Raw genomic sequence first — 20,394 nt, 5'->3', positions numbered from 1 at the left:
TATCGCCCGTTTTAGGCTAGTGTAGAGAAATGTAGCTTAAAGTTTGTTGAACCATGTTGTCAACGTTGTGACTTAGCAGCTAGTGGTTAATGGCATTTTTTTAAAAGGATTTAAATTACGTTTTACAAATGATCAACAAATGGTATGCCGACTCCCTCACTCTTTGGCACCGGTTCTCTTCACTTAGCCTTAATTTGTTTAGTTTTGGCGGGCTGGCGATGGTGATGGCGCTAACACAGACCACACTCCAACTCATTAACCAAAGCCAGTGGTGACTATTTTACAGCCTCTTGGGGGGAGCTTATTTTAGTTAATCAAATGCTCCTTATTTTTCGCTTTGTTTTCCTTCCTTGTTATGTGTGATAAATAATTTTGTTTAGTGTTTCTCTTACTCGAATCGATCATGTATGTGTGTGTGTGTGTTTTTTTAATTTTAACTGATGTCCATTTTACCTAAATATTCGCGCCTAAATCGGGCCATTTTTCGTGCTATATTTCTAGGAAATCTTCTTGATTTGGTTTAGGGAAAAAAACGACCGATTTACCAATCCACCTTCGGGGCGTTAAGGGTATCAAATCCGGGTATTTAAAGTGTTTGGCTTCTGTATTAGCTTTTTTATTGTTTCCTCTCGTTTGCTCAACATTTTCGTCAAGATGGAAACAATTCTTTACCGACTTTTATTTTTTTTTTAGGATAATTGTGTTCACTCTCTTACTCTCTGGCTAACTTCGTACCTTTCGCGTGACCTCACCTTTTGCTAGGAATGTGTGTGCACTGCTCTCTGCGTGTCGCTGCTGTACAGTGAAATATTCACAAAAATGTTCGCTCATGGCGACGTCGATTGGCCATTCCATCCTGCTATTGTCCTACCGGCCACACCGAACCGATAATGGTGCGATAAATTTGCATCGGAAACCTTTACCCGCTTTACGCGCCACCCGGGGCGAAAAGGGGTCACAACTTCTACGAAGTACCAACACGTTTTTTTTTTGTTTTGGTTTGTTTTGCTTTCTTTTTGTTTTTATATGTATATCACCTGGGCAGATAAACAATGTGAAGTAATGTTGCGCTTCGTTTTTTTTTGCTTTGTTTTGTTTGGGGGGGGGGGGGGGGGTATTAATCGCTCGGGCTGGGGGTGTTTTTTTTTGTTTTTGTTCACTGAACCACACCTATTTGAAATTCCATTTCAATAGCCCGTGCGTGCACGCCATTCACCCGCCACACGTATTAACACGTATGTACACGATTAATTGATCCGCGAGCGCGAACACGCCACTACCCTGCGCACTTAAAAGCGTACAAACTTTTTTTTTTTCTCTGCCTATAATGAGGGCTATTTTTTCTTCACATTTTATCGTTTGCTTGTCTTTTTAAAGGATAAACAGTTTCGTTAGATTCACACTATCTTCACTTCTTGCCGACAGTTTTGGGTCGTCTTATCTCGTAGGAAATTATTTTACAACAAATTTCGCTGGTACGACACGTACGCCTCACTATCACACCCGCTCACATACACAGTCACGCACGCGCACACACACACACATACACACACATACGAGACGCATTTACAGGATATATTGTACAAAAAGGGGTTTACGTGCACACGCTGCGTTTCAGTGCGAGATTTCGATCATCATTCCATATAAAGTATTAGTAGTAGCAGTAGTGGTAATAGTAGAAGTATTAGTAGTGGTAGTGCTTGTTTCTTTGTGTATGTGTAACAAGATTATGTGTATTGGTTATCATCTCGTGTGGTTTCTGTGTTTGCCGTGTGAGGAGTGAGTTTTTGTTTCTCCACTTCTTGCTGTGTTTTTGTCACCTTTTTTGCTCCTTAATATTCCAATAGTTTTCCAACTAAGCTGCCTTTGCCAAAGATAACCCGTCGTCATGCTGGTCTTTGGATAGAGAGATCTCTGTATTGTTGGTTGTTTGTTTCTTTCTTTTCGTGTCTGTTGTTGTTCTGCTTCGTCAAAAGGTTTATCGGTTGGTTTGAGATTTTTTGTTTGTTATGGTTGTGGTTGTTGTTCTTCTTTCTTGTTTTGTTTTTTTGTTTTGCTTCTTTGGTTTTCGGGAGTTCTTGTCCACTCTGCCTCCCCCTGCTTGCTTGCGTTTCCACCAATTTCCACCAGTTTCCAGCTCGATGCTACGGCCACCGTTATTGAAATGGGCGATAGAACATCGGCCTACTCAACATAAGCTGTGAGCGTAAGAACGGGCGCTCTCCTTGGAAAGTCGATCGAACTTATTAGGAGAAAAGAAAGAAGCAAACGCATCGCGCCCCTCACAGTAGGCGATGGCCGAACGGTAAGATCGGTTAATCAGATAAGCCTAGTTTCATGCATAAATTTGCTGCACGTGTGTGGTGAGTGTACGCAGTGGTAGTGGGGTAGATGGAGTGACGGGCCTTGTGTGTGACGCATCTCTGAAACTCTGGACCGGACAAAGGAAAAGCTCGAACACGGATGGCAGCCCGAGTGGGACGCCATTTTCGGCGTGTGGGTGAAAGCGAAGCCAGATTTGCAGCTCCAGCGAGGGGGTGGCAGATTTTGCAGAGCAGATTCTGTCCGCGTATTTTCTTTTTCTTCTTCCTTCTTCCCTTCTTCTTCTTCGTCATCGTCCTCTTCCTGTTCGCGTGTGTGTTCATGTCATGCAGCGCACATACACCAGGGCAACTTTTTGAGGCAGCTCGCTTCCGTGTTATATGATGCTTTCGCGGTTCCGCTCCAGGTCTTCGGTTTCGTTCTCCTGGCTGACGCTCGACGCGGACGAGGCGCCACAGATCTGCATCTCGATCTCGGCCAGCCGGTGCTCGACCTCCCACTGCTGCTGGGCCAGCTTCGCGTTGAGCGTAAAGTTCTCCGACTCGACCGTGTGCAGCCGCTCGCGTAACCGCTTGATCTCGCCCTCGAGCGCCTCGTGCGATCCGAGCAGCGGCGTCGCGCCGGACGATTCGATGTGTGTCAGCGAGCCGCACGGTGGTCCTGTGCCGATGGGGTACGGGTCCAAAATGCAGCAGTGTTGGAGGTGGTTGGAAGAGTGGAGTGGAGGAGAAGAAGAAGAAAAAAACAAGGGTTTGCATTAGTCGTGTGAAGGTTACCTCGTGTTTGTCGTTTGGGGTTATAGCTGATAGAAATTCAAACCAAAAAGAATTAGTGACTTTAGGAATAAGTGTTAGAAATTATTGTGATATCAAACTGGACATCCTTATATTCAAAAGATTTAGTATCTGACATTTTACGTGATTTTTCCGAACGTGAAATCAAAACAAACAATTATAAGGAAAGATGTTGCCTTTAATTGGAACTATGAAGTGAATTTTTGAGGTTCTGGTATTATCACAATATTATGATGATAAATATTGTATTTATTTGAATATCTACAATTATGCATTAATTATGCATGTGTAAAAACTAGATTCGACTATAAATGTATGTTAACTACTTGTAAATATGTGTAACTGGTGTATAGATAAGTAAGGTGGGTGTTTGAATAAGTTAAAAAAAAGATTCTAGAATACTTCACTACCCATGCACAACAATGTTACCGTCTAAAATACAAAAGTATTAGTGCGAACAGTATTAAAATGTTTATGTAATTAGATGTGCAAAAAGAAAAAAATATTGAAGAATCTTAAGATGACGCTTTATTACAAAAATAGTTTAATATAATTGTTATTAAACTAACACTGTGTTAACTGTTTAGTATTTGCCTTTTCAATCTACTTGTGTGACGTTTGTTCTGTCCCCAAGCTTCAACTACTTCCCCTCCCACACTTACCTGTCCGGCATGGTTGCGATTGGGGCCGGGCGAGATGGGAAGCCGTCCGGCTACGGGGCCGCTCCTCCGAGCTGTGCACGCTCGGGCTGATCGACCCAGGCGACTGGGGCTGCCGGCTGCTACAAACATCGCCCCGGTGCGACCGTGGACTCGTGATGCAACTGGGATCGAGATAAGGAGAGATAGAGAGAGAGAGAGAAAGAGAGAGACGCCGGGATAGGTCGGTTGCGCTCGTCAGACACCGTGGTGGCCCCCGCAAAACACACACTTACCTGCTAGCGGGCGGTGGGTACGAGGGCGCCATCATCGAGCCCGCCGACGTGATGGCCGTCGTGGGCGATATCCACATGTCCTCGATCGTGGTGCGGCCCTTCGTCTCCACTAGACCTGGTGTCGATTGGCAGCGTCCCATAGCAACTTTAGTAAATTAATCACAAAAATAGGCACACAGTTAACACAGTAACACTCTAAGGAAACAACCGGAAACACGGTTACACGGACACGGATAAAGCAGCGCGAGGAAAAAGCCAGGCAAAAGCAAGCGTGTGACATTTTCGCCCCAGTTTGATTGTTTTGCGGTTATGTATAGGCCAGGGCAGCCAGTGCTGCAAAATGTCAATGTCAATGTCACAACAAAATCTGACTAAAATAAAATCCATATCAGCATCACGTACTCAATTGCGATAATCAGAGGTGATACTCAAAAGGCTTGGTCAGTCACTTTGTCATGACTTTTTTACTATGATCAGTTCTGCAAACCGTCACAGCCATAGTAATTACGAATTCTAAAACTAAATTAAAACAAAATAATGGCAGCATGACGAGCTCTACTGTGTTGATCACAGGTGAGACTCAAACAGTTGTTGCGACCATCATATACTTGATGACATTTTGTACAATAAACTCTAGGTCAGTCACTTGGTAATTTTGTTTCTTGGGCCATATATATTCCAGAAATGACATGTTTGGAATGTCATGTCAAATGACCGGCAGAAAATGTCTTGACTAAGCGACTGGCCAAGAGTTGCGTGCTAAACAAAATGTCACCAAGCATGTGATGGTCGCAACAACTGTTTGAGTCTTACCTCTGATCATCACAGTTGTGTACGTGAGCTGATTTGAGCTTCGTTTCAGTCATGAGTGTTGGTGACTCCATCGGGCGAGAGACAGGAGAGGCGTGCTGGCTGGACATCAGAAGAAGAAGCAGCCGTTACCGCTCAAGTAACATCAGGGCGCTAAGAGAGCTGCTCAAGGCACAGTAGATGACTCCCACGGAAGTAACGGAAGGGTTTAAGCTAAGTCACAAGGTTTTTTCTCATAAAGGACCAAGGCACAATAGTGTATAAATGCGTAACAAAAAAAAATAACAAAAAAAAGGAAGGTCCACTCGGACGGTCTTATCCGGTGGGTAAATCCCTAACGGGTAACCCCCATCGGAAGGTGCACGCAGTTGAATGTTAAATATATACATTTTTTTGACAAATAAACTGCGGATACATTAAAAAAAAAGAGTGTTGGTGACTGAAACAGTGGCATTTGGCAGCACTGTTCACAGCCAAACAGAAACATGTTTATGCTTGTGACCGCATGAAGCTTGTGAGTCACATTATCGCAGTTGACTCAAGCACTCGCATGTCGCGTTCGGCATGTCATGACGCACTTTCTTTGAGTATCAGCAATGAGCATCAAGCTTCAACGGATATGTTGATTGTTTTCTATGGTAATTATCACATTACTCCCATAACATTTTCCAGCACTGAAGTCATCATTTAGCAAGAACGATAGAAGAGAGAGTGGCTCTATCAAAAAGCTTTTCAAACACATTTTTAATCCCCGAAAACAGTATCTCTGGGATATATGTTGTCAAAAGGGATGCAATTAATTCAAAATAACATTTGACTGATCAATCCATAAACGTTTTGAATGAGTCAAAGGAAAATATGTGGATTTTTTTATTTATTTGTTTCTCGTTTCTTCAAAGCACTTATTGTCATGCTCAAACTACAAAAAAAAACTACCATACATTTAGCATTTACCCTAACCATAAAATTTAACGTTTAAATTCGTACACTTCTACTTCAGTTGCCCCAAAAAAGGTAACAATTCCGATGTGCTCGTCATCACCTCTCGCACACTCGCACAAATATCAGCCGGGCTGAAGGAAAGTTGCAAATTTTATATTACCCTTCACGGACAAAGCGTCCTGCGGGCTTGTGGGCTTGGGTGGGATATAGCTAGAAACGCCTGGGTGACACTTTCTTTGTTGACCTATTTGTGGCTAAAACAGACCAAGGGATGAAGAAAGAGTGCAACCCAGGGAGCAGGGGTTCAGATGCGTTCAGATCTATCTAGACACCTCCGTGTCCCAAAGCAAGAGCCGGCTCGACAGAAAGCTCTACAAATAATAGCAACAGAAGCACGAGCAGCAGCACAAGCAGCTAAAGCAACAGTATCAGCATAAAGAAATATATGAAGGTTATGTCACCGTCGGCCAAAAACGCAACATCAAACGCTGACCGTGGTGTACAAGGGTGTAGCAAAACGAAACAGAACACGCAACCATAATATGTCACGAGCACGTCCTCGAGAACGATGAAAGGAAATCGGTACGAGGTTCGTTCTGTTTGAGGCGAAAGCGAAAACACAAGACCATCGAAGCAAGCGTGTTTTGTGACACGATTTTGGTTTTGCAAATTTTGGTGCATGAGAGAGCATTTTGGTGACGGTGGGATATTAGTGGCTCTTCGTAATCGCAATTCGTTCAAGCTGCACTGAGACTTTCTGTCCAACCGAGTAATTGGACATGAGTTGGATATGAAATGTTGATACCTTACTATTGTACCATTCTAATTATTTAATTCATTATTCAATGGGAGTGCAAAGGCTGGGAAGGCTTTTTGCCAAATTAGTTTGCACTGTCTTATTATTTCCCAAACATACATACAAGGAGCATTTCAGGTATTTAATCATTTTCTGGTAAATTTGTACCATTCGCTCTACTACAAACCAAACAAGCTAGAAAATCAGCAAAACAAAGCGAAACAAATCATAGACAGCCGTGTCGAAGGAAGTGAAAGTTCAGCAGATTGCAGCACTTCAGGCGCATAGCAAATAACGCAACAGAAGCGTAACGTAACGAAACAGGTGCAAAAGCAAAACGCGTAACACGTCGTGTGAAGTGGGAGGCAAAATCAGCGCAGCTGCAACAAATGTCCTGAAGCCAAACGCTAAACACAAAAGCTAAGCGAAACATGCTCCCACGCCGAAAAAAAAGCTGACAAAATTATAGCCCAAATGAAAAAAAGAAGAAGCAAACGAACACGTGTGGGGCACATGCAGGTTATTGCAGCGTTCTGTACAAGCCTTGTCGATGTCCTCCGGAACGTGTGTGTGTGTTTGTTGGAGGATAACGAGCAAAAGCATACACCCACCCACACGGCAAAACATAGCCCGCCCCCACGCATGTATACCGGCTCATCACGGTGTTTTGTGTGTAAATTGTCCTGCAGATATTTTGACATCGCAAGACGCACACAAAAAAGAAAGCTTTAGCTTGGAAGCGAATGCTACTAGTACTAATGCTACTGCTACTACTACCTCTACTACTATTACTACCATTATTACAAGTGTTGCTACTGAACACTTCCGCTTCTGTCAAACCCACAGACACACAAACGTACATTCACACACTCACTCACTCACACATTACCTTTTTCCAGTGGCGCCTTCTTGTACTTCTCCAGTCGCTTCACCGCGATCGCCTCCAGCCGTACGCGGGCCGCCGGATACTCCTTCAGCACGTCCCACATGTCCTTTTTGCTCAGCACGAACAGATCACTGTAGCCGACCGAGCGGACGCTTGCCGTGCGTCGGTTTCCTGCGTGTAGTTGACCATTTTGGGTTGGCCATTTTATTTGGGCGCAGTATTGGGATGGTTGTAAAGGAAGAGAGATGAGGGGGCGGGAGGGAGAAAGATTTCGGCCACCATTTCGGGCCCCACAAAAGGAGATAATAAGGTATTTCGGCCGTGCAGAGCCGGTCGGCAACCAACGAAGCAAAATCGACGAAATGGTTTTCCGTTTCGGATTTTCCGATCACACACACACAAAATACCGGAGATTGGTGTTAATTCCGGTAACGGTGGTCCGATGTGATCATGTGTGATTTGTTGGTGTGAGTGTGTGTTTTTGTGTGTGAAAGAGTGTGTTTTTTTGTTCGATTGCCATTTGAGAAGATTAAATATTGTTATTATTGTTGTTATTATCGTGTGCGGTGTAAGTGTGTGCGTGTTTGTGAAGAAAGTGTCGTGCGATTACGTGGAGCGTTTTACGCCATTTGCCAGTCCAGTGGGGTGGGGTGAGCACCGAGCGTCGACGGGGGTATCGATGGTGTGGTGGTCGCGTAACGGGAGGCGCAGCCAAGCCGGAGCGAAGAGAAGAGAAACAAAATAATCCGATTAGTTTACGGACGACACGTACGTCGGTCGGTTGGTCGGGGAAGATGATGAGTGAAAAACGGATGGTGGGTGGGGTTTTTTTTCGGTTTTTGGGTAAGGTTCTGGGTTTTTTTTTGTCGGTGATAAAATAGGTGATTTTCTTATAGCAAATGTACGAATGTTGAATGTCGACAAAACGTTTGGGCATATATAGAGATATACAAAGAGCGAGAGACAGTGGTAAAATGGCAAAACATTGTGTGTAGGATAAAGCAAGGTAAACAGGAAGAAGAAACTAAAAGGGGGGAATACAAACGAAAAGGATTACCAGAGACGGAGAAAAGTGTGTAAGAGTGAACAAATTTTGCGATGCGACACATAGAGAGAGAGAGAGAGAAGAAAAACAGTGTGTTTGAAATTTGACCACCGACATATGATAAAATTAAGTGTGAACAATTAATCAGACAGTTAGAGATGAATGAAACAATTAGAAAAAAACAAATAAAAGTAAAAAAGAAAAAAATACTAAAAAAAACACAAATAAAATAATGATGAACAAAACTATAAAATCAAAAGTATAAAACACAACTATAAATCAAAGTATATTAACTCGCAAAAGAGTATAAAAATTACTAATAAACAGTGTAAACTGAAAATCACTAAAAACCAAAAAGCTATAATAAAAACTTTCCAAATGTTACATTCAATGTTTGCTGTAAAAATAACAGCAACGACAGTTTAAATGGAAAGCTATTTATAGAATTTCCTTACTTTTTCTGCCTAAGCCAAACTAAATTGGTATTGCAATACACCAAATGAGAAAAATCCGAAAAATCTTTAAAATGGCATTTATTAAAAATTGTTTAAAAGACACATAAAAAAAGATTATGGAACACCTTCAAAGAAGCATTCCAAGGAACAATTTGTCCCCCGTCCTTCTCCACCGGTGACAAAGCGTATGGAACAGAGTTCGATGCAATTATGTTCCCATTAGCAAACTACTGCTAGTAGCACGAACGTAAGCGAAGTGGTACCGAAGCCACCTAATTAGCAGCAGGTGGATTAGTACCGATTGATTAAAAATATGCAAATTTCAAACCCACTCGGCATTCGGAAATGGTTCTCGGCGGCTCGGGGGACAAAAAAGAAACACGTTTTGCGTCACACAGACAGAGCAAAACTACCGGAGCAAAGAAAACAGAGAAAAGAAAACATATAAAACGGATAGCGGAAAGTACATCTATTACGCGGTATTAGATATTTATACGATCTTTTAATTGAACAAAGATCGGTTGGTGGTGGTGGTGGTGAAGATGAGTTTCCATAATTAAGGAAACTTTTGCAACCACAAAACCCTCCCTTTCGGTCTTTCCTTTAATGGCGGAACGATGTAATCAAGCGAGCGCGCGGGTACGTTTGATTAGAGCCGTGGATCTGCTGTCGGTCTCAATCGCCCTTCAGCGCTCAACTACATCAAAGACCGAGTGTTTCGGCGATATCGATGACATCTGGAACAGTTTTAATAATTTATAAATTCAAACATTACTCCCCGATATGAATTATAAGGACAGCAGTGCGTTAAAGAACCATTAGCGGCCAAAAGATAGAAAAAAAGGATTTTCGCAAAAGGCGCAGGAAACTTGACACAACTTTCTCAACTGGAAAGCACAAATCTAATAGAAAAACACTCTGAAAAGTTATGCTCGAAAGCCATCATATTTTTCTGCACAGAAAAAAGAGAGAGAGAAAAAAAAACGACCCCAATCTCAAAGAAGACCCAACACGAGCGGCGGCGTCGGTTGGATGTCTTTTCGGCAGCGTGAATGGCGGTTTAATTTTAAATGATTACGTTTTCATTCCGGGCCTCGCCATGAGAAAAACCCGCAAACAGCTTGCGGCGGTGGCACGGTTCAATCAACGGTGGAACGTGCGCGTTCGCCTCATTCATACATCGTGCCGGCGGAGGAAAACCACCAACGGTTTAATTAAATTCATCCCATTCGCCGTATGGATTGGGCGGCGAGCGAACGAATTGAATTGTTCAATTATGTGAACCGCGTGCGTCGTCGTCGTCGTTGCGCCGTCGTTGTCGCAGAAGGGAAACTACATGTTGATGAGCCCGATATGCGAACAAGTGACATAATTGGGTGCCAAACTCTCACCCACCGCCCACCGTCACCGGTTCTGCCTAGATTGCACCCACAAACGCACACGCGCGCTCGAAACATATGTGAAACGGGGAGGGCAAATATGCTGAGCAGCAGCTACAAATTCGATGGAGATAAAACTGCTTGCCAAAAAAAAAAAGGACAAAGAGTTGTAATGTCGGCAGTTTGCCATTTATGCAAACAGCAATTGTGTGCACACACACACACACACGCAGTCAAGTGGGAGTATAAAGCTGTGTAAAATATGGCATTATCACTGAATGCTTTGCGATTGCCAGGTTTTTATTTCTGTTTTTGTTTTAGAGAAATTCAATTAAAATCTTTGCCTGAATATAGCACAAGAAGAAGGTCAATTAAAAGTATATTAAATATTCTTAGTGGCATTTTGTCAAATCGACAAACAATTCTCAATTAAGTGCTAAGAATGTACACTCAAAAGTCTCAAAAAAGTGCCTTTCGCTTAAGTTAAAGAACACTGATCCTGATTGGAAAAAATTACTTAACGTTACCACTAATACCACTAGCCTATAACACCTAGTGCCCTCTGTGTCGACTCCTAATCGGTTGACTGCTGACCAGCACGGAAGTAAGTCTTCTGGAACAAAACAAAAAAACCGTCAGCTTTTACCACTACCATGCAGCATTTAAGCTCCTTTGTTCCGGATCAAAAACAGATTTTGGGAAGATAGCATTTTCTTAGCTGGAAGCCTAGGTCTGGCGTTGTATAAAGTGCGCTTGGATTGGTTTGGTTTTTCCTCCCATTCTCCATCTAACCACATGCACCTTTATGCATGTCTGCATACGTTCGTTAGATATGAAATTGCCGTAAGTTGGCTTTGAGCCGAACGTTCCCTAACGTAACAGGAGATGTAACAACTTTAAGACATCCTCTGCTTGCCAAGCTAATGATAACAGTTCACCATTTTACCTTCCTTCGGGTATGGTATTAGGACAAAGAATGACTTTCCTCTTGCTCTCTTCTTCTTCTTCTTAAAAGCTTTTTCCAACCACAAAGGCAAAGCACCACAAAAGCATTAGAGTGCGAAGAAGCAAAAACAAATCCCCGGCCAAGCTTACAAAAGCAGAGCAGAGCCCTTTCGTTCCCCGCATTAGATTATAGTTGATTAATCTGTGGGAATTGAAATTAAAATGCTAAACGCTTCCAGGCTCCGGCTTTGGCTAAGAGGGGTTTTGAGCGATTCCGGTTTGAGCTGCAACAAGTAACGATTGGGTAAATCGGATTTAATTGTGATTTTAATTGCTGCTCCGGTCCAATAAGCGCCTCCTTCAATGCATATTCCCCAAGAGCACGTTCCGAAAGCATTGCAACGTGGTGGGTGGGAAAGCTGTTGTTTCTAGCCCGTTTGTTGCATAGCAGCTTACTGGGAAACCGATTAATAGGTGGGAAGATAATTAAAGCACTCGTTGTCGTTGGGGCAGTGTGTCGATGCGATATTCCGAAAGGCTCACACAAAACACACCTATTTAGCTGCTAAATCTGAAAGCCTTTTCTGATGTGAATAAGTGAATGTCCTGAAGGGATTATCTGCCCGAAGCCCCCAGCAAGGCAAAAGTGCATTTAATTGTAGTGCTGAACGAGAGTAGCAATTTCCCGGATAAGGCAGAGCGTTTGTAATCCTTTCTAAGGTCAAAAAACTGTACTGTTGGAGCAGGATGCTAAAGTATGCTTTCGTTCTCTTTTGCAAACTCTTTTTAAAATGGCGTAGGATTTCATACATAAATAAAGCAAAAAATATGTATCTAATAACAAACAAAATAAGTAAATACTAAAAGTAAATTGTGCATTATGATGGAATTGGGTGACAAACTTCATTTTCGAGTAAAATTGAGAGCTAAAAAAATATCAACCATCTAATCAAGTCAAGTTCAAGCATTAAATCTACGCATCCATCCAATCGCGTTTAAATTACTGTCCAGCAAGATGCAACAAGTCTTCGGGAATAGGTAGCTTTAAAGTCGCAGAAAAGGATTCTCCTCCAAAAAAATGGAGAGTAACAGAAGTGAAACACAAAACAATAGAAAGAAAAGAATAGCTCAGATCAACTAAAATACACGCTCATTAGAAAACAAAATCACATCCAATAATGGAGAGGAAGGAATAAGAGTAGCAAAACTAAACATTGAAATCGGTGCATGAATGAGAGAGAGAGAATATTTCTAAAAGGTATCATGAGATGGTTAAAGGTGTAACATGTACGATAAGATTGACAAGAAACATCATACGAGTATGACTTTCAATGTATAGATGTGTATGTGAGTATGTGTAAGTGTATGAATATTTTTAAATTCTTTGGTAAGGTATTAATAGCCAAGCAAAGCTTCCACTGAACAATAGTTATTGATTAATATAGTGACTTTTTTTTTGGTTTGGTTTGTTTCTGTTTGTTGCGAATGGTTTTGATAACATTTTTACTTTCGTTTCGTTGTTTGCTACGCATTACTTCTACAACATATGGACTGACTCAACAGTATGATTGCTCCTGTGCTGCGCAGGATCTCACAGGGCTTAGCGCGCACACTACGGGTACGAGAGTTGTTTTTCGAGCTAACGTAGGGATGGGCATGGGGTAGAGCAAAGGGGAATCGGGAAACGGATAATGGCAAACACAACAACACTGCAAGGCAAAAACAAAATGGTCACACTAGCGACGTCAGACTAACTCTGCTAGGGTAAAACAAGTACTGGTTTACGCTTTTGGCTGTAAACTGTTCTAAACGGACGGTTTGATCGAGGGTCGATCGCTACCGCTATGAAAGGAACATAAAAAAACGGCTTTTGGTTGTACGGGAATGCCAAGACTGGGAGGCCGTAAGGGTTTCCTAAACTACACAATAAGAGCTTTAAAGGAAAGACATAGTGTTAGCAAAGAGAGAGAGATAGAGAGATAGAGAGAGAGAGAGAGAGAGAGAGAGAGAGAGCGACAGATAGAAGGAAAAGATAGATCGACAGATAGACTGACAATCATCCACAGAAAGGATGAAGTTGTTCATTGTAAAGATAAAATGGAAGAAAAGGCACACAAAAGAGAAACATTATCGTTCAAACGAAAAAAAAAACAAAACTGCATTACATTCTTTCGCCGTTCAACCATTGATCGAACGGGGTAATTGGAAAATCGGAAAAAGCTTAGCGCATTGGTTATGGAGTTTAGTAGACGTGGAGTTTCATGGGTTTAAAATCGACCGGGAAATGGTACACGATACACAAAAATGTAGAAAGAGAGAGAGAGAGCGAGATAGAATAGAGCTAAAGAGAGCGAGAAAGGGAGCTGGGAAGAGAATGGGGGGGAGTATATGGTTTGAATTGTTTCGAGTTCTAGCTACATTGAAATATCATTAGCATATGGTATTACGTATTAGTAAAAGTAAGGAAAAAGTAAGTCTCCTAGCTTTTGACCTCCGCCGTTCCGTGCCATGTTGCGCTTCGTGGAGGGGGGAATGTTGCGCGTGTTTTGGAGAAAGTGTCCTGTGTGCCCCGTTCGCTTTTCGATCTTTCTCACAAAGCAATGCAACCGCTGAGTGAGTATCGGTTTTTTTTTTATCTTTTCTGTTCTTTGAATTTAATCTTCTTCTGCTTCTGGTCGACGTCGGTGGTCGAGTTGTGAATGGAACCAGAGATTCGAAGATTCGCGAAACTGTACCACAAATCTAGGCAATAATCATCAACATTCCAGTTGCAAACTATATGCGTACGCTTTTTGTTTGAGTCGTTTCGATTTTGGTTTTTGAATTACTTTCGTTTCTTTGACTTTTCGACATTTTGGCAATTGTTTTTTTGAAACGATGAATGAGAGAAAGATACAACGTCAATAACAACAGTATTTTGCTTGGCTATCATATTTACCGAGCGCTTTACCTGCCGTACCCATGTTGAGGATACTGATCTCGCCGAAGTACGAGCCCGCCTTCAGGGATGCCATCACCGTCTTCCCGTTGTCGGCCACCACCTGCAGCCGGCCCCGATTCACTATGTACATCTCCTTGCCGACCTCTCCTGTTTGGTGGATTGTGGAAGATGGGAACATGGTGTGTTACACATTACACGGCGGTTTGCTTGCGGCAGCATGCACCAAGAACACAGCGCACAGGAAGGTCGTCCGTCCGTCCGTCCGTCCGTCCGTCCGTCGTATAGCAGTCGAGTAAAACTTGTCCAAACAATAACTTCTCGCGAAAGGAATGCGGGAGCGCACCAACCGCCAACTATCCGCGCATGGGTATACAGTTTTGGAAACATTCCAAACGCGTTGCGAACGCTCCGAGCAAACATGTGGAAGCCGGTATCCGTGTCTGCGCGTCATGGGGGAGGCGTGATGGGTTTTGGCAGAGTTGTTCCCTCCGGGGGTTTTCCCGCACCAGGGCTGCCTCAAGATCTAATTGTTCCGACCTAATACGTTAGCATAGAGTGAAAACAAGCGAAAGAAAAAGACACCGTACCGCACCGCCCCCCCCTAACCGCGCATAATTTCGCACTCATCAGCGAACGTGCAGGCGAACATTGTTGAAAAGGAGTGATACACACGGTACACGGCGCACCATACTACCCTTCGACTAAGACGCTTGACGCGCTAGATTAAGATGTGCAGCAGGACAAAGATAGTTTGGTTTTGGGATAGTTTGCGATCCTCCCATCCCTTTCGCGGAAGCTTTTTTTTGTCGCTTTGTTTGTGGGACAGCGTTTTGCGCATGCAAGTCACGTTCCAACCTGCCGGGTTCGCGCGGGGACCAATGCGCCCGGAAGCGGTTCCGCCAGCGTGCGCAAGAAAACTTACCTTTGCGACAGATGAAGTCACCGGGAGAGAACAGGACCGGTCGAAGTTTTAGCACCAGCTCGCACAGGAATCCCGCCTCGGTATTTTGAAATATTTCTACTCGCTTAAGTGTATCTAAATGAACATTTATAGCTATCTCAGCCTGCAAAAATAAAGGAGAAGAGATACCGTGCGGTGTAATGGGCGAGACGTGTGAGAAGACGGCGACGTGGGTACGGGCGCCAGGTTTTAATGTAATCGAATTGCGCGCGGGTTCGCATCGAACCCATGAATATAATCCGCCAGTGCCGTCATCGATGGAGTGGACACTATTTTTTTCCTCCTCCTTCCTATTATCCTCTTCCCAGACGGGCAGCTCTCCCTTACTCACCTTTAATTTATCAGGAAGACATGATACAGCTCTCTCCTCGTCCGAGCACTTTTGCGTCAGCCAGAGGTAATCAAACCATTTTATGACTTTCACCTGTAGATGGTTGGGCACCCTTCGCATCCGCATGTAGGTTTTGACACCGTCCAGCTTGGCTGTAGAGTAAAAGAGAGAGAAGGAGAGCGAGAAGGAGAGAGAGACATAAAATGATGAAAAAACTGGAGATACGGTAGAAAGATGTCGGATAGTGTTTGAGTGGTTGCTTGCTAGGTTATTTTGATCCTGCATCTACGTCCCCGTCCATCTCTTTTGGTGGAATGTGCACGGACGGCCACTCCACGGATAGTGTCACAAAACGAGGGAGCAAATGGAGAGATCAATGGGTTGATTATAAATAGAGCAAACAGTATCGGCCACCCGAGCAGACGACCGGTGAACCTGGACAGAACCGAAGCCACCAGCCGGTGAATCAACGTGAAAGGACCAAGTTAATCAAACGCATTAAGCTTTTGACTCCCCGGGAGGTCAGCAATGAAACCGTTGAGCAGCAGGCTGCCCGAGTGTGTCACTACGATGACCTCATCTCGGATAGGCGAGGGAAAGGGAAGCTTCCGGGACACTGCTGGCTGTGCTTTGATTAAAAACGATTACCCGTGGGATCGTGAGCCACACAAGAGTGAAAGCGTTCTCGCTGAGGGAATAGATACGTCCCTACGTCGTACGTTGTGCCGGCGATATATACCGTGTTACGTCATGGCACGGGCGGGTTTTTTTTTTGTTTTTGCTTTGTCCCGCCTGACCCTATCGTGCTGCTGCAGCAGCTTCTTTGTTGCACTTTTAATGCATCAGGCTTCGAAAGATAATGCCGAGCAATTGTTTCTAGACAGCACAGACCATCTTCCTCACGATGCTGCGAAGATGTAGCGTCGCACACTGGCAAGGGTTTTATGTGCGATGGTGTAACCGTCCCGCCATCGGCGCTTACCTTACAATATTGCAGCAAGATGGTCGCTGGCTGGCACGTTCCGGCTGAGTGCAAACGGATGCAGTTGCAGCTTCTGCTTCTGCTGTGCTGCGGCGGGGAGTTAAGTTGTCCGACATTAAGCAGAGTTTATGACACTTATCTTTTATTATGCTTGTGCCCCGGCGCTCGACCCACTGACAACAGTACGGAATGGGGATGCATTACACATCGACCACACTGCATCAATTCGGGACGCGACGTTGGCCGCTGCATTATGCCAGTAGTGTAATGGTTTGCAATCATTCTTCCGGCCCCAGAACCATCCGGTATTTTTCTTCGCCGCTAAGCGCTTCCGCCCGGTTCTGCACGGTGGCGCGTTGCAGCACGCTGTGCCAGCCATCGATTAGTCGATTGCAGCGCGCAGTACAATGTGTTCTCACCCGGACTGGATTCTTAACCGATCCATCATCGCACATCGCCACCGTTGAAGTGGGGGAGTGGAGTGGAGAAACCGTCATTTGTGTCGATGTCGATAAAACTGTGTACAAATCAGTCGATTGCACCCGCCGAGGGAGGGGGCAAGTGGAGCGTACGTACGAACAAGAACAATGTGCGAACAATGTGTCGTAAGATTATCTGCTCGCAGCGATGGGAATCTCTCGCAAGTGCGGTGAAGTGTTAGAATGTAAGTGCGCTACACTCGATAGATAATCAACAGAGATCAGTTTTCTTGGGTAAGGGTTTTCTCGCGCGAGAGTTGCACCATCTTTTGCATCATCTAGCAGTTTTGTATCGAAACCGGAATTATCAATCGGAAAAGGCGTCTGTGTTCAACATATGTTGAGCGGTCGGTTATTGCTTGATGAGAAAGAAACATTGTACAGAGTGGGTACATTTTTGTAATTAGTTCACAAATAGATTATTATCTTATGTCTTAAACACTAAGTAATCAACCGTAAGGAATTCGTTGAAAAGTTTCAGAAAAGGAAAGAGAATTCTGTAATGGGTTGATTTTCGGTCCAGAACTTCACAATGCAGCAGATCTTAGAGAAGATGGCAGAATACAAACCAAACACGCACCATCCCTCCATAGATATCAAAGTACTGCGATCGATAGCAAAGTTAGGGTAAAACCGCTCTTTTATGCGTGAGCTCTTTTAAAATCCTGGCCAAACTGTAAAGGTAATGTAGAACGACTATGAGCAACGTCACTTGTCAGGTCAACGTGGATCAAAAAATGTTCAGAGGCTTTAGATATCCCCAAAGGTCAGCATCTGTCTCTTATTCAAAGAGGCCTTTGAGAGCACCTTCCAGAACGCGAGGCCGAAGACCTAGGAAACCATCTTCTGCAAGTTAATTCAGATCCCGGCGTTGGTTTACAGCTGAAGCTTTCCAGGGAATCCAGTAGGTGAAAGAGAACCTCAAATAAAGGAGTCATACATCAAACTGATACTAACACCACTAGCGGCTATACTAAGAAATCTAGACCTGCGAAGTGGTGAAGCACTGGATTTGTAGTCGTCCAGGGTTTCACCTATTTTGGGTCAAAGGTCAGAACCGACAACAGCGAGCGATTCACCTCAAAGTATCTGTCACGAGCTTACAAAGATGGGACTATATCGCACCTTTGTAGTCAGCGCCACTGAGAGGACGATGTTGAGAATGATTTTTGGCTCTAAAGATATGTGTGTAGAAGGATACTGGATGAGCCACTACAACGACGAGCTCGTCAGGATCTGGTGGGTTGGCCAAGTTATACGCATGAACCGAAATATTTAGCCCGTAATTATTCTCCAGGCCGTCCACAAGGACCGAGGTAGAGATGCAAGATCAGATGCTAATTCGTTTAAAAAGTCCGGATCTATAAATTGAGCGAGTGAAACATGCATCAGTTTTTGAAAGATCCAGATCATTGCCTCTCTGAGAGAAACAGAGGCGAATGATAGAATGCGTCAAATGAGTTTTTGAAAGATCCGATTCACCGCTTATATGTTTCCCGTATATTTGTGTATGGTTTCCTAAAAAAATTGGTATCGTAATATTTGACATTTATAACATTCAACCAAAAAAATATGGGTACATACTTCGTGGGAACGAACTGAACAGCTATGGGGAAACTGAACAAAATTGGAAAACAACCAAAAAGACTTGGAGAAACTTTGTAAAAGATGTTCTCTTTCTCTTTTACTGCTTTGACTGATAGGTTTAGCAGAGAACGACTCGATCAGAATTGAGTCGATCTTCAAAAAAATCTGTGTTTAGTACCTCTAGACCGAGAGGTTAACGCGCACGACTTAACAACATGCTCGTCATGGGTTCAAGCCCCGAATGAATCGTGCCCAAATCGTAGGACTGACTATCCTGCTATGGTAATCAATAAGTCATTGAAAGCCTGACAGCCCACTAGTGAGTACAGGCAGGCCTTGGCCGACAACGGTTGTTGTGCCAAAGAAGAAGAAGAGAACCGAGGGGTTAACATTGTGAACTAATCTGAAAACGTGTGCCTTTTCTTGTTTTTCTTAACAGTGTGTTTGAGGCGTGACGTACAGATAGGTGAACGCACTTTTGAAGTCGTCCCACAATTCACCTATCTTGGGTCAAAGGTCAGCAACGACAACAGCATGGAAGCTGAGTTGCGCGCAAGGATGCTGGCTGCCAACCGGTCATTCTACAGCCTGAAAAAGCAGTTTACCTCAAAGAACCTGTCGCGACGGACGAAGCTGGGACTATATAGTACCTATATAGTACCAGTACTCACATACGCCTCTGAGACATGGACACTGTCCAAATCTGACGAAACCCTCTTAGCCGCGTTCGAGAGGAAGATGCTCAGAAGGATACTTGGCCCCCTATGTGTGGAAGGACAATGGAGGAGCCGCTATAATGACGAGCTATACGAGATGTACGGCGACCTCACTGTCGTACAGCGTATAAAGCTCGCCAGGCTCCGGTGGGCTGGCCATGTTATACGCATGGAAACGGACGACCCAGCCCGTAAAGTCTTTTTAGGCCGTCCACAAGGACAGAGGAGGCGTGGTAGGCCCAAATTGAGGTGGCAAGATGGCGTGGAGGCGTCCGCCATTAAGGCCGGGATAACGGACTGGCAGACGAAGGCGCGAGACCGTGAGCGGTTTCGGACACTCCTGAGGCAGGCCAAGACCGCAAAGCGGTTGTAGTGCCGGATAAGTAAGTAAGTAAGTGTTTGAAATACACATCTTAATATGACTTAATGAATGAAATATTGTACGGTCATTACATGACATTATAACTAATACAAGGCATAATGCAGACCACTTTATAAATCTAATCTCAAAATCAGGCGACACGCTAAGACATAGACGAGATACATTCCAAACATGTTCAAGCATAATTTGCTAACAAATTTTGTTTAAAATGTACTATAAAATGTCATTGTACATTTTAAAGTGCCATGTACTATACATGTACTTTTGTTCAAATTTTGAGAGTTGACATTTTCTTATCAACCGCAACCGTCAACTGAGAAATCGATTCAAGATCTTTCTTTTTGTGAAGCATCTCATTAAGCGATGGCGGTGGATCGCTTTCGTGGAAATCTCCCAAAAATGAACCAACGGTCTTGCTCAACCAAACATAACAATGCATTGTTTCATATCGTAGAGCAACATTTCCTTCGAAAGACCCAAAATCCCCGAATATTTTGTTTCGTGTACCGCACACTTCCTAAACACACGCTAAAGAATCATTTTGCAAAAGCTAAACAGCTCACTCACTCGAACCACGATCGAACCAATATATTGCTACAATGTCACGTACGTCCCGGTACGCCAAAACGACACGGCGTAAAATAAAGTGAACCTCACGAAAAATTATCCCACATGAATGCGGTTAGTTGTCGGGTTGGTATGCGGGC

General features: G+C 43.8%; 1 protein-coding gene across 15 annotated transcripts in view; it reads right to left on the bottom strand.

Moving 5' to 3' along the window:
• Window positions 1-1,711: 1,711 nt before the first annotated feature.
• The window catches only part of LOC121591491 (cyclic nucleotide-gated cation channel alpha-3), a 104,674-nt gene continuing 85,991 nt past the window's right edge, over window positions 1,712-20,394 (bottom strand). For 10 of the 15 annotated variants that reach the window (XM_041912054.1, XM_041912060.1, XM_041912062.1 and 7 more), the window contains 7 exons: window positions 15,542-15,693; window positions 15,172-15,313; window positions 14,247-14,396; window positions 7,488-7,655; window positions 4,051-4,195; window positions 3,779-3,939; window positions 1,712-2,982 (listed from right to left, as the gene is read on the bottom strand). In XM_041912054.1, coding sequence (XP_041767988.1) covers window positions 2,699-2,982; window positions 3,779-3,939; window positions 4,051-4,195; window positions 7,488-7,655; window positions 14,247-14,396; window positions 15,172-15,313; window positions 15,542-15,693 — 1,202 coding nt within the window. In that variant the 3' untranslated portion in view covers window positions 1,712-2,698. The remainder of the gene's footprint in view (window positions 2,983-3,778; window positions 3,940-4,050; window positions 4,196-7,487; window positions 7,656-14,246; window positions 14,397-15,171; window positions 15,314-15,541; window positions 15,694-20,394) is intronic. The other 5 variants (XM_041912057.1, XM_041912063.1, XM_041912059.1 and 2 more) reach the window with 4 other exon arrangements.

This window comes from Anopheles merus, chromosome 2L (assembly GCF_017562075.2).
Source record: "Anopheles merus strain MAF chromosome 2L, AmerM5.1, whole genome shotgun sequence".
NCBI lineage: Eukaryota > Metazoa > Arthropoda > Insecta > Diptera > Culicidae > Anopheles > Anopheles merus.
The sequence above is the reverse complement of the archived record's forward strand: the minus strand, read 5'-3'. Positions and strand labels throughout refer to the sequence as shown.